The sequence below is a fragment of the Hydractinia symbiolongicarpus genome, chromosome 7 (genome assembly GCF_029227915.1).
Source record: "Hydractinia symbiolongicarpus strain clone_291-10 chromosome 7, HSymV2.1, whole genome shotgun sequence".
Lineage (NCBI taxonomy): Eukaryota > Metazoa > Cnidaria > Hydrozoa > Anthoathecata > Hydractiniidae > Hydractinia > Hydractinia symbiolongicarpus.
In genome coordinates this window covers 9310931-9330401 of record NC_079881.1, presented here as the reverse complement: position 1 = coordinate 9330401, position 19471 = coordinate 9310931, and the positions used below count along the sequence as shown (strand labels likewise).

Sequence of the window (19471 nt, the reverse complement as noted above, 5' to 3'; positions counted from 1 at the left end):
ACATTACTTTCAAATGAAGTACGCTAATGACGCGGATTTTAATGCATGTTGTATCTAATCAACTTCGTCCCCATCTCTTTTTAGTTTTTTGTGCATTGCAATTTAGCAGCTAGCGATTCCGATCAAACTCTATGTGCAGGAAATTATAAGGGATTAAGAAACAGAAAAGGTGAGTAATGTTAAGGGTTGGTTATGTACCAACCTCGTTCCTAGGTCTTTTTTCTCTTTTTGATGTAATTGACAGCCGGGATTGTCCCTAAAATCAAAAAGAGAAAAAAAACCTGGGAGGTTTGTCATTTACGTAATACTTGATTAATAATTTTTTCCCGCCAACTTTAATCCGTCTGAACATCATTTGAGAACTTTTGAACATATTCAAAATAGTTGAAGGTTGGATAAATAAATAATATTTTTGGCAAGCATCTCTGTTTAAATAAAGCTTTAAATAAATAACTTAAAAAAGAATGAAGATTCTGAGAATATGGTGGTTTCAGCGCTCGTGAGTAAACAAATTTCTGACGTAAGCTTTCATGTTTTAACTTAATTAGAAACTTTCTCACCAGTCCATAACGATTGGAATATAACTATATTCGTTCGTCATAAAAGACTAAAAACGAAGAGATAGCAATCCCGAAACGTAACTGGCGATAATACGATGCGGTTGAGAATTCGTCATTAAACCTCTCATTGACGTTTACTTAAAAGAGCTCTGCGGATGAGAATATAAATACAGTGACTTGTGCAATTTAAACTCTTACTATCATTGAGGGCTTTGCAAAGATACCTTGTTGTTTTGTAATTGTTATTACGTCCCAGGTTGTTACATCCAGGGGTATAAAAACATCGCGGCCTGATTTATATACAATGTGATGTGAAGTCTAAAAACGTACGAAGAAATATCTGCTGAGGGCGCCATGATGACCAAACAATTTAGCTTGCTCCCCACCAGGAAGTTTATTTCTCGACCATAAAGCGTGGGGACAAGATTGTATGACAGGCATGTCGCTTGAAATCTGCTTTGTCTGAATGTTTATTTTATTGATTGTTACCAACCTCGTTCCCAGGACCTGTTAGGTTTTTATATTTGGAAGGCCTGACATAAAAAGCCTAACAGGTCCTGGGACGAGGTTGGATTATTACAAAGATTTTCTTTCAAGCGTACTTCAGTTCTAGAGACACAGACAAACTCCTCGACATGTCAAGGTAAGATTGTAAGTCTTATATTTCTTTAAGAAATTACGCGTATATTTTCGTGTAAGAGATCGAGTAGTAGTGGTAGCGAATTCGACTTATAGTCATAAGGTTTCAGGTTTGGTTCCCCACTTCGGCGCACTTTAAATGTAATGTTGGCAGTCCACTTGGTTCCATCTACTGATAAACAAGAAAGTCAGTCAGACAACAATTAGACAGAAAAGTTAGAGCAATGCTGTACCTATCTCTGGCGGTAATGTAACATAGTTAGAGTCGGAGGTGAGGAAGAGCCAGCCGTTAGGATGGATTCCCCAACGACAATAAAACTTCCTGTTATTAAGTAATTCATCAAAGCAAAGGCCTTAAAGGTTTTTATCAATTTCTTTCTGTGGCGAATAAAAAATCTATTTAATTCAGATATTTTGTTGTTAGGTATTTTTGCCCTGTTATTATTATCCTTATTAGAGATAAACCCTGATATGTATCTTTAGAAACAAAAATGACTGACCATGTATTTTGAGTAGCAAAGAAATAAGATTTTTAGATAATTTTTACAGGTCTATCATACGAGCTCAACTGTTTTTTGTTTTTTTTTTGTTTTTTTTGTTTGTTTTTTTTGTTTTGTTTTTAAAGAAGGCTTTAACCCCAACCTCGTCTCCAGTTAGCTTTAAAATGAAAGTTTTTTAATTTTTCCTGTACAGGATTTTGAAGTCGTTGCCATTCTAAATTCATTGCAGCCCCTAAGTTTACCAGGACTTAATTTCCTACCTAAAATTTCTAAACGTAATGACCAACTAAACGCTCACGAATAAAAAAATAAATAAATAAACTACAGAATAAATGGCTGGCTGGTGCAGGCATGTTTACATTAAACCTGCAGTAACAAGTTTCTACATCAATAAAAACAACCAAAATAAAATAACTTCCGTCACGTTCTTAAGCTTCCTCGTTCCCAGGTTATTTTGCCTTGTTGATGCACTCCGTAATAATGGCTCAAGGTCCACAAGAGCCTGTGGACGAAGTTGGGTTGAGTTGATTAACTTGTCATATAAGATAAAAAAAAGAAGAAAAAATGCTGACGATGTCCTTTCGATCATGTGAGTCGGTACAGTTCGCGCCCAGGCGAGACATCATATTAGAGTAAATCTTAACAAAAAATAAACAACGACGTTATGCAGTAAGCAAAACTAGAAAATATAAATTCATCAAAAAACAAAATGCACTGGGAATGAGGTTGATGTAAAAGAAAACACTGCAAATCTATATTTACAATACCCGTATTATAAATCTGTGTGTCACGCAAACTTGTGACAACTGTAGCGAGACACACGAAATGCGATAAATAAAGGACGTGCTAACCCGTGGTTTTATCCACCGGCCACAGACTAGTTCTCATATATTTTGGTTAAAAGTGTGTCAACCAACTTAAGATTAGACCACATTTTAGCTCAATGACAAACATTTTGTACCGGCCAAATTTTTTCCTCAGCTTTTTTCCTGACTTTATTTTTTGCTGACTTTTTACAGATTTTTATACTGATATAGCTGGCTTATAATACAAATAAAGCTGCCATAATTTAATATTTTACCCGCCAAGGTTCTTTTATGAGAGAGTTCATTATAATTCTATATTCTATAATAGACTATGCTCGTTTTGATAAAAAAAGTACCATGAAAACTTATAATATGTTAATACATATAAACGACTATTTTTAAAATAAGTATGCTGTATCTACACATTGCTGTTGTTTTCACCAACCCGTACGCCTCTTAATTTCATATCTTTCTTGCTTCTCTATTTAGGTTGTTGATAGTGGTGTTGGCAGCTTTTGTTGCCCCACTTCCAGCTGAAAAAAATTGCACATGGCAAAATACAGTTGTTTATGGACAATTTATCAAATCCATTCGCCTCACACACCCTGCAGGAGTGGTAGTTACCTGGGAAGTTGAAAAAGGAACCAGTAACATCACAATCGCGCATAACAGCCATGTATCACACAACATTACGTACAAAAACGATGAAATGATTTTGAAAGTACAACTCACTAAAAAAGCTATGGCAACAACGACTAATGTCAACAAATGGATCACGTGCTTTATGGTATTCTTTTGTGTTTGGTTAATAAATAAACGATACGCAGTTTTAATTGGTGTGATTGTATTGTCAACTGCTACTTTCGTACTGCCAGCTACACCGACTGATTGTTCGAATCCTCGAATACACGTCAAAGTTCCATTCGATTACATGGAAAAATTATGCGTCAACGAGAAAAAATGTTTCAAAATAAAATGCACATTGTCTGATCTACCTCAGAGTTACAGTGTGATTCCATCAGATAATAAAATCATGTTCAAAGATGAATACTGTTCAATTAGAAAGCCAGAATATTGGGATGATTGGGTTCTTCACTATTTCAAATCAGCAAATAACAGTGAGAGTTTATACCTTGCTGATTTTGATGGAGATGCTCTTGTTAATATCATCGAATATTATGGAAACCAATCCTTCATTGAAAAAGACAAAGTCCGAACACGAAGAAATGTCATCAATGTTGAAGAACTTGGTACAAATCCATTAAATCCAGATTCTGATGGCGACCTTCTGCTTGACGGATTTGAATATTTCAATAACATGAGTCCAGTGAAAAAGGACGATTCAAAAGCAGATGCTGATGGTGATGGGTTGACAAATTTAAAAGAACAAATTCTCAGAACTGATCCCCTAAATCCAGACACTGATGGTGACGGAGCTTTGGACGGGGCTGAAGTAAAAAATAATGCTGACCCTCGAGATCCAATTGATAGAGGGATGCCACCTCCAGATACCCAAGACGTATTAATTAGAATTACAATTGGTGACCACAGCGGAAGTCATTCAGAAAGGTATGTAATGTATGTCGGAGATGTATCTCATCAATCTCCTGGTTTTGGTTTGGTTGGTTCAGGAAATTACAATTTCAAGCCTGGTTCATATCCAATCAGAATACAGCACGTTGCAACAAATCGTAATACACCGGATTACGATTATACAGCTTCGGTTACAAAAGTTGGAGGTCAAGGAAAAATCACTGTTCAAGATCCTCAAGGAATTCTTGGGAGTCACGATGAAAGTTCTTATGATTATACCAAAGGGAAAAGTGCAACATTAGTAGTAGAAACGGATTGTACCGAGGAAAAGAAAGCAACTGATTGCTCGTGCATAAAAGCATGTGAAGAATGTCGCGCAAAGAAAAAGTGTTATTGGAATAAATCTTACTGCAGAGATAAAAAATTTCTTGACGATATTATTCCTATCCCAAATATTCTCTTTTTAACAGCGGCTAATTGCGCTTGTGAAAAGTGCCAGAAATGGGCCGAACGTGAAAAGAGTGATAATGCGTGGTTGCTTGATTTAAATAAGAATTTTAAATGTCCATGCAAAGTCAGAAAAAATCCATGGTACAAATTGGGATTGGAAGCAATTGACAACCCATCAAACAAAGTCTGGGATATAGACGGTGCATGTATTGGTAATGGAGCTCCAATGTGCTTTTACTTTCACCCAGGAGCTGATGGCTGTCTCCGCTCTTCTGCTACAAGTCAATATGGAGCCAGACAACAGTGTTGTTACAATAAAAGTGGAACTTTGTTACGGCCAGGTCACCCTGGAGCAGGAACACCTGATAAATCTGTGGAAAACCATAAAGAAGACGATGTAGAGCCATATGCGTGGTGTTGCAAAGATTGTGATAAAAAAGATAGCTGTGATCGATACATCAAACAAGCAAGAGCAGGTGATGCTTCTCACTGCATCTAAATCAAAACTGGTTATTTTACTACGCACTGTCTTCACTTGTATATAGGAACAAGAAAATGACGTGAGCCTTAAGCCCTTAGATTTAACCATCTTAAATTTTTATTGTTTTTTTTAATTATAATATGAAAAAGTTGATTTAATCCATGGTTTTCTGGATTGTCATTATTATTTCAAATATTAATTGGTTTATCTAATCTGGCCTTCAATATTTTTCTGGATTTTCTTTAAATTCTTGACAGTTTAGACTTTGATAATGGGCATTATGAATATTTCTTATTTTCTGCAGAAATAAATTAGTCTCACGGCATGAAAATATAGTATGTTATTGCCAGTAACCCTACATTAAACATATATGAAGGAATTGTAATTTCTTTTTTCAAATTTGTTTCCAAATAATTTTTTTTTTATGGTCATGGTTACAATTCTCAATAAAAGGGTTGTAACAAAAGAAAGATTTATTTAAAAAATCGTTAGCTAATACCTGTGAACACATGTATTGGGCTACAGGCTATTTTTGGGCAACGTGACTTTGCAAGTATAATAGGGACAAGAGAGCGTTTTTTTTTGTAGCTTTAGAGATGTCCAAAATACTAACTGAGTCTACGGTTGTGATACCGCCCATTTTATCATAATATGTCATCAGCACCAACTTTGCTGACCTAATGTAGTTTGCCCAAACTCTGCCGACAACCGCAGCTTGCGTAACTTACTTACAATTTCAGAACCTGAATTATTCGCCAGTTCAAATTATTCGTCGACCCATATTTTCGTCAGCTTTGATTCTATCGACCCTCATTTCTCGTCCCCTGCGAGCCACATATCCCAAACTACTTATTCTTGATTAATTAGGTGGCACAGTAGTAGAATGTCTTAATACAAACTAATTTATTAAACCGGTCCACCGAAAGAATATTGGATTCGAAGATGATTGAAGTAAAAACAATGAGATGACGTCATTGGGTTTAATAATGACGTTATTTTGCAGGATCAATATTTTCTTCCAAACTTGTTTGTATTTAATTCCAAGGACCGATTAACCTCCTTTAGCAACACCCTGTTGACCACCTGGTAACACAAATTAAATACTTAATATAACCAAAACAACATCCTACAAAACCCATACGTTGATGTCTTGCAAAGTACAAGTTTTGTTATCAGAAACTGCATCATAAAATTGCGTGATGCTTTGAAGGCTGGAAATGTTTCTTCAGCAGTTGCGCAGGTTGGTGTCTATTGCAGCTACGATTTTCTTCGTGTTTTATACACTAGATTTACCACCTTATACAATGCAATGAATAACGATGGGCATACGATGAACTTATAAGGCGTCACCATCAATTTTGGAATTATAATCATACGTGGTAATATTCTTTCAGCACATAACGCATGTATGTCGGATTAAAATGCCCTCCTTAATTATTCCAGTTTTCAACATTTTCTATATGAATATCTAGGGCAAAACAATCGATACAAGGATTTCTGTGTTAGTGGATGCTTTAGAATAATACCTGCAGTAGGACTATGTGAGAAGCAATTGGATATGGTGCATGGATATGGTAACTTTTTCGACCTCTATTATACGGTTCCAGGTTTGAGTCTCCATTCTAGACAATTAAATTTGGTGTTGTCAGCTCATCTAGAGCCATCTGCCGACCGTGAATTGGCTTATCTAGCAAACAAGTTAGAGCAATGCTATACGCATCTCTAGCTAGAAATGTAACTTAGTTACATTGGAAGGAAAGAAAGGCTTAACCGTGACGATTAAATTTCAATGCCATTAAACTTTTCGTTACTTGCTTGTTTACTTATTTATTACTTCCTTATTTATATATATTTTGTATATGTATATTTGTATATATTCTTACAAAATTCTTTCTTTAATATTTCACGAGCCGTCATTTAACCGTCCTATACATGTCATAAAACGTCGGCGCTTTTAAAAACGTCACACGATATTTCAATCCATCCAGCGATCTTTTTGACTCAAGCAGTAATCAATTCATTGATTGTAACCTTTAAAATTGCATGATGCGAGTATGTGTCAACAATGGTAGGATCGGTTGTAAATTAATAAAAACAGAACGTTTTTCCAACTTTAAGCTGTAAACTAGGTGTGTGATACTTTGTGAGATGTTAAAAATTCTTGTATGTAAAAAAGTTCTTTACAACGATGGATAACCAAACTGAAGGTACATCTGTGTGTGTAAAAAAGTAAGTTTTAATTTGTTTTTGTGTTTACCAAATTGATGAATTGACAAATTTTTGCAGAAAAGAATCTCAATATTTCAAGAACTTCCTTATCAAGTTAATTTCAGAGTTAGTTTGATTATTTTTAAGAAAAAATTCAATTCACCAATTTGCTGACTACGGACGTTTTCTGTTTTTTTCTGAAAAGATCGCCAAATCATTTCCTCAATTGCTATGATCGCAGCTGAAGCATTTGCAACCCATTTTGTTGCTAGCACGCGGCAATCCGAAGCAGTAAAACTTACTCTCCGTGCAAAAATCTTTAAATTATATGCTTTTTAAATGACTCTCGAAACGATCCTTAAATGGTTTATTTATAAACAGGGTTGTACACGACGTGTGGTTCCACCTTGTACGTTGATAAGCGTGGTTTTATACTTTTATAGCATATCTCCAAGGCGTTTGTCTATTGTGCCTTATGGATACCAACAAAAAGGATTTTAACTATTGAACTTATTATTAAGTGGATTAAGTAAAACATAACCTCCTTGCATTACCACACTGCTCATTTATCCACTTCTTTATGATTTCTTCCATCACACCATGCATTCAGTTAAAACAAAACAACAACTCTTTCGTCCCGTTGTTTCTTTTCTTCTACGCTTACTCCCAAAATTTTCCCTTTAAAGATGACCAGTGGGCCGATTCTAGCTCTTCCATCCGCAGAAATAGTCAGCTGCACAATACATGTTCTCTTGCCAGATTCAGTAGTTAAAAATTTTTTCAGCCCTTGTAATATCGTATGTTCTATTATCTCCAAGTACGAGACCATATTTGCTATATCACTCAAGGTTTAACTTTCTCTTTTTCCCTCACGCAAAACTTTTGCGTGAAATAGTTTTAAGGGGACTTACGTCGTTTGCGCCGGCCTTTAAATGTGACTTGCGCTATTAACGGCAAGCATCGCGTTGCATCAGAAAGAACACGAATCCCTGGTGGTGAATTTCTAATCTCGTGTATTTAGAACCTATATGATCTAGAAAAAGACAATTAAAAAAAATTAAGTGTGTGAATAAATTGGCCACCCCTTTAACACCTAGGAAAACTGATTTGTTTTCCCAGGTGTTAAAGGGGTGGGCTTACACTGTCATTCCTTTAATTTAGAGCGACCGAAAAAATAACTATTTCCGGAGGGTCGCACTAATAATAGGGAATAAATTGTCTTGTTGCAAATATTTAATTTCGCACTAAAATTAAGAGGAACATTTGACCTTAGCCGCACTAAAAAAGAGGGGAAAAAATAACATTTATTTACCTTAACGAGATAAATTTTCGCGGAGTTAAATTTTGGTTATTTCCGCGAAAATATGTCTCCGTAAAATGTTTGCAGTTCGCCAAACCGCGAAAATATGTTTCCGCAAAATGTTTATTTTTTTTCTGTAAAATTCAAATGATTTAGGGATTAAGAATTCGTTACGAAGTATAAACAAGTAAAAATACACCGTTTTTTCTTCTATTCTTCACTAAAAAAAGTATCCATTTTGACCTCGCCTTTTGTGTTCCTTTTTTTCTTTCTTGGAACAACCGGGTCATCCCTTATGACTACATGATTTGTGTTTGAAGGATAACAACCGTCAATGATCTCGTCTTGGGCTCAGTATACAGTGTTTTAACAAGTTCTTCATATTTTTGAAGCATCAAAGGTTAATTACGGTGAGGGGTGAAAAGTTTTTTGTTTTTGGCAATTTGTTGTAATTGTAACGATTATTATGGAAGATTGGTATTTTCAAAAACCTGAAATTTTTTTTCTCAATATGAACATCCGCGAAAATCTGTCCACGCGAAATCCAAAAATTTTCCCTCCCCGAAAATATGTCCACGCGAAAATTTATCTCGTTAAGGTAAGTATTATTTTTTTTTTTTATTTTTTCTTATCACTCTCATACTTACCTTCAAATCGTAACAATCTTTTCTTTTATCGATTTTCGTTTTTCGTTGTTGTACTTATTTACTTCTGTTACAGCTGCCATTTTATTAAGTAAACCTTGATTGATCCTATCCCAAAAGTTGAATTTTGCACCCAGCCATCAAGATATGGTGGATTGAATTCAAGAATATGGTTTCAGAATCGTTTGAAGACTGCGAATCACAACAACGGATCTAACAGATCCGGTTAAATCCATAAGTCCGAAGTGGCGCATTTTATAAAAAATGTATGGGAAATGCGAACAATCACATGGACGTTGAAGATGATGAAGATCCTTTTTTAGAATTAAGTTTGTAAACAAGGCTATTTTATTTTTCATTATAAATCACTAAAAAGTAAAGAAAAAGAAAATAACGAAAACATGTCCCCTATATTATACGTTTCGGAAAATCCGACCTTAAGGCTAAAATACACGGTAAGTTTAAACGGACCGTTTAGTTGTAAGAAAAAACTTATAAGTTTAGTTGCATGTAATATAGAAAAAGAAAAAGAAAATAACGAATGTCTTTAAATCTTTTTATTTGTCACTTGTTTTGTAAATCGTGGTGGAAAACAACCTCACGTTATACACTATACCTTTATAGTCACAGGGCATCAATGGGAGGAATAATTTTTCGGACCATGTAAAACGGTTATCCGAAGCATATGCTGTTGTCTTTATTGTTGTTTCGCTCTCCACCATCTTTAATTAAACTTTGTAAATCGATTTAATCGAATCGAATCGTATTCATCGAATGCGCATGCGTGTATTCCATATTTCGTCCGGCTCGACTGAGTTTGCAAAGTGCTCAAATAATTTGATTTTCTTAGGTACATCTGGTTACTACCACAATATTTTTTATACAGTGGAATCTCTCTAAAGTGGACATGGTCTAAAGCGGACACCTCTATATAACGGACACTATTCCTTGGAACAGACTGGTTTCAGGTCAAACCCTCACAAGAAAATCTCTATAAGACGGACAGTAATAAAGGCGGACACTTGATGAAACGGACACTTTTTTTTCGCACTGAATGACATCGTGTAAATGTCTGAGTAAAGCGGACACATGAAAAAAAAAACCACTTGTTGAATTTTTATTTTTATTTCGTACATTTTTTAACTTTTCTATTTATAATCTCTAATTTTTATTTTTTTTCGCCCGATCAACGCCTTTATCGACACCATCATTTAATTAGCTCCTAACATTGGCAAAGGTTAAAAAGTTTGTCTTGCTGTTAACACTTTATTGTATTTTTATTTTAACACGAGGAAATTTTTCTAGTATACTTAATGTGGCAGATGTGTCTTTAAGGAGGCAATCCGCTGCGTTTTTAGTAGGACCTTAAAACGAACAATTTCTAAGTTATTTTAATTTCCGTACTAGCCAGTTTTGCGGATCAGTGGACTTACGTCTGATATGGTCGGTGTTTAATCCTTAGACCCTAACAACGCACACAGTTGTCAAAGGAAAGCTAAAATACCAAACGCCATAAAGTACTGTAAAACCCCGGCACCCACCCGCCTCCCCCCCCTCCTCTCTGTAAAAGACCCTATCAATAATAAGCCCACGAATTACCTATTTTATCTTACCCCGTTAACCCCCCCCCCTAACCTTTCGAATGTCGGCTTATGGTCTCATTTCTGGAAAACAAATAATTCCGTTGGAAAATCAATTAAGAAGAAGTCGTTTCTTTAAATATAATCTATATTCACACTACATCTTTCTAAATTCTATTTTATTCTTCTTCAATCCACATAACGTATATCTGCATTTAGTTTCAATACCTCCCTCAAGTGACCATTCGCATTTAGGCACATCCCGTGGTGATTCGACTACTTCGGTATGCATCAGTGTACCAGATTAACAAATTTGACGATGAGTTTGCGTTACTTGAGAAAAGTGAAAAAGATCATGATTCGGATAGTTTGTCAAAATATTAGCCTTTCGGAAGGATCGTGTGAGAAATATAGGGACACGGGTGGAGGCTGTATAAAGGAGAATTAAATCTGCTTTTCTAAAGGTGCCTAATTGCGTTAGTACGTGGTGTAACTGGTAGCTGGACTGAAGTTCAATGCTGAATTATTGTCGAAGAAAAAATATAGAGATTTATGGAAAAAAGGCTCAATATTTGAAACCTTCCCAACTTTATTTCCACCGTTTCACTAGGGTATCCCGTCTACAGCGAATACAAAATGACGCTTGAAGATATCTGAATGTGATATCTACAATCCTGGTTAAAATATGTTGAAACAGGACAAATAATTTTGAAGTTTATCACCACAATTAATTGCGTAGGTTATTTCTATATTAGATTCACACATTATGAAGTTGTCAAAGTTCACTTCGCAATGTTCAGATTCCTAAAATGTGCTAATTGTTGCTGACGTCAGCATGGCAATTTTTATGAATTTTGGGACCTTCGTGGCCCTCGACGTGGATTATTTCGGTGTGCGGGCGTGCAAGAAAATGTGACTAGAAAATTCAACGCTGTCTGCCTGGCCTACGTGTGTGCAAAAGTTGCGACTTTGTAGCCTGCCAACTGCAGAGCATTGACTGTTTGACAGTCCTGCCCATATTTGAATAATGAGGAAACTACTGCTTTTGTGGCAATATTTTTGTCTAAGATTGTAGATATGTTGTTCTGGGATTTTGTAGCATTTTATAGCCGTCAATGTCGTTAATGTTGTTAACGTCGTGCGCGTCAGGTTTGTTTTTCAATCTGCGTTAAAGAAATGATCCAATGAATACATGGAAAACATTAGCAATGAAGCTAATCATGGCCTTACAGTAAACTAAGGTGGTTGTTAACTTAAAGATGGGGTTATATTCGGAGTTTTTCAGTGCTATATGCTAAAGCTAAGTTTACACATACATTACACGACTTTTGTTTCATAAGCAACACAAACGGTTTGGCTGAAGATCATGGTTGCTTAAGTCTCTTTGTTTTATAGGCTCGACTGCTCCAACCTCGTTTCCAGGGTATTTTTCCTTGTTGATGAAGTTAATAGCGGCGAAAAGGTTGGCTACTCCGTAATAACGGCTCAGGGGCCACCAGACCCTGGGGACGAGTTTGAAGACGCTGGGGACGAGGTTGCGACTGTCCCTTACTTGTTGCGTATTGACCATCTACGTAGGAATCTTAAATTTACGTGTTTGATTGCCCAGTTAGGTTTGTGCGCCAATAAAAAACAAACTTTTGTTATGTTTCGCCGTATGAGTCTTAGAACAAGGAACGTCTTGGACACTTTCCCCTGTCTTCTTTACTTCACTCACTTCGCTATCTCTTGGTATTTTGATGGACTTGTGTCTCCTGTTGCAAGAACGTATATCATATGATCGCACTTCCATCGAAACCAACGTTAATTGCATTTCTCATCTTTTTAAAAATGAGGAAATCCAAAAAAAAAATTGTAGGAAAATTTACTTAATCAAAAAATATAATTTTTCAGGATTAATTTTTTAAACTCAAAATTAAAATCTTATTGAAATCTCACAACAAAACATTCTCGCTGTTTATAATTAGCATTCCTATTCTCTTTTGATGGGAAAATTCTATCTCGGGTGGCAGAGACAATAATTGCATTGGACACTACGCACTGCATTTCCATGGCAACTATTACTACGCTTTTTATAGTCTGCAAAATACATTTTTTCTTTGGGAAATGGAACTCTCTGCTTTCGGATTGTTCATTGATACAGAGAGTTGTTTTGTGTGATTTTAAAAAATTATGAAAGATGAAAGAAGCTATAAGACAGTGGCACAAGAGTAAGTAAAACTTAAGTTTACAATCCCACTCTGTTACCTAAATAGCCTCGTTTTGTTATACTAGCCTCTTATTGATGTTAACTTTGGAGTGTTAGAATTGAATAATTGAATATCCATCTTTATATATATATACACACACATATATATATATAAATTCCTTTTTCACAATATTTTTTATAGCAAGCCTATTTCAGAAGTTCGCGCTTTAGAACACAATCAGGTGCAGTGGCTATATATTAATAGTCCACACCTGGACAACAAATTCGAAATGCAAGAGTTTTTATTGCCATTTTAGCACATTTCAATGTACAACACAAAAAAATCAAATGCAAAACGTCAATTTTGAGAAAAAAGGAGTAAAATTTGCATTAATCCACCTTAAAGTATATTTTCTTATCTGTTGGATGCACATGCACAATTTGTTAAATAACCTTTTGCTTCTTACGCTACATTATTCATTTATGTGCCAATGCGATGGATACGTTTGCAGCAATAACAAATTTTAAGGACCAGAGATATTTTCAACTATTTTGGAGGCATTATGCCTACACATTGTGAGTCCAACAGCTTATACCGGTCCTGAAAAGTAGATCGATGTTTTTTCAAATGAAAACGCATTTCTATATATTATTTAACCCATCAGTCCAAATTGCAGCTATTTCAGAAAACTAAACATTGAATGGTTCTTTTAATTCTTCGAAGTTCCACGCTAATAACAGATTTTCACTGGTTTATATGTGCTTGATGAAGCTTAATTCTATGCGAATATAATTTTTCTCTTTATCGAAACTATGCCCCTTTTAAATGTCCTTTTTCAATTATTCACCACATGTGATCTCAATACGTCGTTAGTAGATTGTAGTGCGATTATGGTGGGATTGTTGTGCAATTGTTGTGCGATTGTGGTGCGATTGTAGTGCAATTGTTGTGCGATTGTAGTGCGATTGTAATGCGATGAAAACTTTGTTGGTTACTAAACATAAGAACATTTGAGACTTAGGATATTGAGAATGTAGTCGACAAAAAAGAGTATGCAATTTCACCAAAACCTCAAACCTCCTTCAAATAAAATACGTGTATCTAAATTATTGTGAGTTTGTGTTTATATATATTTGCACAAGCACATCATTTTCCTGGTGAAACACGTAACGTTTTGGCCACCTAAATAAAACTAGAAAAATAAAATTATACGGATGGGCCATTCTCAACCCCAGAGCTCTTTGAGATTTTTCATCTCGAAGAGCTCTGGGGACAAGAAGGGGATGGGCCATGGCAAATCTTTGCGGTAAAAATTATCGGTTTTATACATTTGCGATTTGTATTCAGCGCCATTTATTGGCGCATCTCTCGTAGAAACGCAAACCTCTTGCATAATATATATTTTAAAATAAGTATCTCCGTTCGTGATTCAAATAAATTTTAAGTAAGCACCCGTTGTGCATAATCATGGCTGATTCATTACTTTAATTCAATATTGTCAAGTTTTCATAAAAAAACAATTTGTACAAAACTAAAAACTATTGGGGGAAAAAGGATGTTGTTGGATACACAACGATCAGACATTTTGTTAGTTCCTTCTTGGATTAAGATTTTGTACATAAAGAAATCGATAAACAAATTAAATGTCTAATATGAAAAAGTAAATCTGTTACCTGCTGAAGTTTATGCTTTCATGGCTCACTTTCAACAACTTTAATATTTACGAACGATAACACCAACCTGAATCCCCGGGCTCTTTGTCCTTTTTTAAACCAGGACAATATTAAAAAAAGAATGAAACGATTTTTTTAACACCTTAAAAAAAAGTTGACGAACACAACAAAAAATAAAACTGCTGTGTTCAGTCTCGTTCCCAGGGCTATTTTTCCACAATCGAAATTGTCATAAAGAAAAAAACACTGGGATACGACGAGATTAGGGTGTCGACTAAGCATAATTATTTTGACTTTTTTAGCAACCTCTTCCCCAGGTCATCTTGTATCTTTTTAACATTAAGACGGCGTTACGAACAACGCTGTCCCGGTCTCTAAAAGATATAAGATGCCCTGGGGACGAGTTTTCTTTTTGAGCGAATACACAAACATGTGCTTTAAAAAAATTTATTCCTAACAGTATACTTCCTTGTCCACATAAATGAAAATAAAAAACTGAGAGCGAAGTTGCATATAAACCAAATCAAAACATATTGATGGTTAATAATTTAAAAAAAAATGCTGAATATATATATCTATATTATAATGCCCGTATACGTTTGTCCGTCCTTCCGTCCGTTCGTCTGTCTGTCACGCAAAATGGTAGCTTAGCTGCGCAATAGCGAGAAGCACGCAATGCGGTATAAAAAAGACGGGCGAACCCGTGGATTTTCCACGGGCTAACGACTAGTAATATATAAATATAATAAATGCTTTCACTCGATTAGAACCAGATATATTTAACTTCGTTTGCCTTTTTCGCGAAGATTTATGTTATCAAAAACATAAAACTTTACATAAAACTTATGCAAAAAAGATAAATTTGGAAGTATATAAATAAACCGTAGGTAAGAATCGAAATTGTATTTTTTGTTAGATTATTAGACGGATCATTGACGGGAAAAAACATTGTGGCCTGCAGGAAAAAAATAATTCCAGGGTCCTCAGGATAATCATCAACATCTTCTCAGTGTTTTTCTATCGGAACAATAATTCTTTAAAAATTCGCAAATTTCGCGAATTTTGGCCTCGTAATTTTGAAAAACTTTTATGTTACAAACTTTTTAAATCTTTGATTCGTTTATTGGCTGATTTTCTTTAAAAAAAAAAATCTGGTCTTAAGAAACCTATGTTTTATTTCACTCTACACTTTGAAAATTATTTGCACAACAGCCCTATTGCTGCAAACGTAAGCGTCCTCAAAAACTTAACCGAACAATATAGTCCATTGACTTTAGCGTTAACACTATCCCCGTCCCTAGGGTTTGTTGCCTGATGGAAAAGCCGCTAGCGCTTACTTGACGGCTAAAATGTTTCTTGCCGGCGGCCTGATGTCAAAAAGTCACGAACCCATGGGGACGAGGTTGCGTAAACACACAAAAAATAATTTTTTTAACTTCTTTATGACAATGAGTTTAAAATAAAAAAATTACCCATCTTCGTTTAGGAAGTTCGTTTTATGCATAAACTTTTGTCCTTAGCCAGAATTTTGAAAACTAACGATAGCGATTTAAAACCACTAAAGTAAAACAGGAGCTCCTTACACACAACCCTCAAGTTTTAAGCAGCGCTCCACTTGTTTCCTTAGAAGTCCGGCGACAATATACTAAATTCCATTCTGTACAAATGATCCTTAAATCCAACCTCGACCCTAGGGCCATTTTTCTCTTTCTGACAATCTCGGACGGCGAGAAGAAATCATTTCTTCACGCCGTCTCGGATATCAAAAAAGCGAAAAATTGCCCTGGGAACGAGGTTGCCTTAAATCCATTCTAGAAATATTTGTCAGTGGATCTAAATATACAGCCTGCTAAATATAAAAAACGTTAGATGAAAATAAAAAAGGCTTGTTCTTCACGTAGGGGGTCCTGACATCAACCTCCTTTTTATAAGCTTAGATTTTTTAGTAGTAAGTTTATCAAAGCCAACCTCGTTCTCAGGGTCCTATGGCCCCTGAGCCGTTAAAAATTCAGTAAAAAGGAAAAATGCCCCAGAAACGAGATTGTGTCAAGGCATCATATTTGGAAAATCAAAGCTCTATTCTATATAGGTTATTATTGCAGATTTTTTTTTAAGTAAGTTTTGCTTAATTTACCTAAATTTCAGTCTCCTGAATATGCGGGGCGATTTGAGAGATAAATTAAGTATATCCCAGCAATGGTGCAAGTGACATGTCTCATGTAGACCATTCGAGAAAGAAGGGTCCGTTGGGGATTGCTCAGATGATCCCTCACTTTTTCGGTTAGTTTCGACTTTTTATTGAGAAACAGGGTCCCTTCGTAAAACTTGTAGCTAGTACCACAAATTAATGCCACAAAAAACAACGACACACATGACTGCCAGAGCAAAAACCTAGAAAACTTTATCAACGCCTTCTGCCCCTTAAATGTACGGGCACCTCTCTGCCCAGAATAAAGAGGCAAATGAATACTCATTTTTAGCTTGCTTTCTGATGATAATCAATTTCTTCACAAAAAACATTTGCAAGGCATGTATATGTTTCGATAAGCTTTTTCGGTATTTCTATTTTAGAAAATCGCCTCACTGCGTTGTCATGACGATATACGGAAAGGATGAAACTGAGGGTGACAAACAATCAAAAAGAAAGTCTTGGTATTTCAACGATGGAGAGCGGAAGGTTGATTACATACTAGTACATAGAAAGTTTAAAAACACTGAAAAAGATATCGAAGCAAGAAAAAAGAGAAAAGCATTTTATAAAAACTTGAAACAAAAAGGACTGCAGTTGGAAGCAGCCGAAGACGATGCATCAGAAAAAAAGAACGAGGTAGAAAAAATCTAACTTGCTTATTAGAAGAAAATCTCCCTTGTTTCAGTTACTATAAATACATGTGCAGTCCTAAGCCATGGTCTAATAAAGAATAAGAAAGCAGGTTAGAAAGTTGCTAACAATATTCTCAGCCCCGCTTGTTAATAAATTCCTGATAGAAAGATTTGACCCCGTTAAAACAATTTACAAAAAACACCCAACCTCAATAATTTCTGACAAAAGTAGAACTACGTTACACACTATATATAAGTAGGCACATGGACAAATGTGGGGGAATATTCAAGTAATTACAGTACAAAAAATATAAACCACGAACCTATGATTTCAAATAAGTATCCCTGTCGCTCACTTTCACGTTTATTAGGACAGAGTCAACCTCGAATAGAATTTTTACAGAGCTGTGGGATCGAGGTGAGTACATTTGTTTAGAGCTGCACAACTTAAATCAACAACTCAGTCGATAGGTCTTGGTTTAAAACTAAAGCTAACACGCAACCTAGACACCAGAGTTTTTTCTCTTTTTAAAAAATAAGAGACAAAATACATTGTAATTGAGGTTGGTTAGCATGTTATTAAAAGGTGTTTGTTTAAACATCGTTTTTTTCCGTTAAGGCGAAACTTACAGCTTAAGCGCTTACATAAAAAAATAAATAAGGAAATAAAAATATAAAATTAAGGGAGAGAGTCCTAGGTACTAGTGTAAAGTTAAACAACGCATGTTCAGTGAGTGAAACATTCTAATTCATTCAATCGAAGTGAAAACAAATCTTGTCCCTAGATCTCTTTTATTTCTATGATATGCTCACTGGACGGCAGACGCTTGGTAATCGTAGCATAATTTTGAAACAGGTTTGGGAACGAGAGTTAAAATTTTAGCAAACATTACCACAGTGGAATGATTTAAAACACGTACCACTTAACATTTGATTTATGGAGAACAACAAACGGAAATCAAGAGACCCTTATACTGTATATATTAATGAACAAACGACTCTTTCTTTGAACTTTTTTAACCTTTTACAAATAAATGGGTTACAGGTTAATTTTCTGAAATGATAGCTTCTGATTAATACACTTGCAACAATCTTATAAAACTTGTTTGATGTTTTTTATGTATCGAAAATATTTAAGCTAAGATGATTTCCCCTACATTTAAACAAGGCTCATTTTTGCTGACTCTAATTAAAAACCCCTGTCGGCAAGGGGATCTATTCTAATTAAAGCTAAACAAATTTCCTTTTTTTTTCTTAGATGTAATTTCTACTTAGAATTACAGTTTTAATACCCTTTTTTAATTTCCTTTTTCTGAAAATTGTAATATTAATAATAACACATTATTTGTGCAAAGATGATGGGTCATGACCTGTGCGTGGCGTCACAATGTTATAGTGTGAAAGTAAACTTCCACACAACACAACACTCCACAAACATTCACACTGTCTGACAGTGAGAGGTTTCGGAGCGCTCTTTTTTGGACGACATTTGGGAGCGACGGTAAGACAAAACTTATCATGCCTGCTACTGAAAAAGCTGGATTGTTATCTAGCAGTATGGAACTGAAAGAAAGAAGGAAGACTTTTCGTTTCTTCTTTGACGACAACGAACGATGCATAGACTACATGTTAGCTTATCAGCCATCAAACCAGGATAGTAAAGAAGAACAGGAACGAGCTGAAGCAAGAGAATTTTTTTTAGAAAATTTAAAAAAGGAGGGTTTGTTACTAGAAGAGGCGAACGACACCTCTTTGAATCAGGTTAGTACGCCAGTAAAACGACCTAAAATATCGGGCCTATTTTTCATGCAATCTCGTCCCATAGCTTCTTTTTAATTTTCGATATTACTTGTGGTGCAGTGCTAGTCACATATGAAAAAGCGAAAAAGTAGCCCTGGGAAAGAGATTGTTTTATTAATATCTGATACCTTCCGACTTGCTTTCGTTCTCTATTATATATTATTATACGATACTTATTTATAAAAACGCTACTTGCGCGGGTTCGAGTTTGCTATTTTTGTAGTTCATCTATAATGGCGTTGTCATTTGATAATATCACAATTAACACAATATTTCTTAACCTAA

At 35.3% G+C, this 19471-nt stretch overlaps 1 protein-coding gene across 1 annotated transcript; it reads left to right on the top strand.

The window, feature by feature from the left end:
- The first annotated feature begins 1047 nt into the window (after positions 1 to 1047).
- Positions 1048 to 5137, top strand: LOC130649555 (uncharacterized). The gene is made up of 2 exons (XM_057455852.1): positions 1048 to 1203; positions 2995 to 5137. Exons 1-2 carry the CDS (start codon positions 1196 to 1198, stop codon positions 4985 to 4987), a joined length of 2001 nt encoding a protein of 666 aa, XP_057311835.1. The 5' UTR covers positions 1048 to 1195; the 3' UTR covers positions 4988 to 5137.
- The last annotated feature ends 14334 nt before the right edge of the window (positions 5138 to 19471 follow it).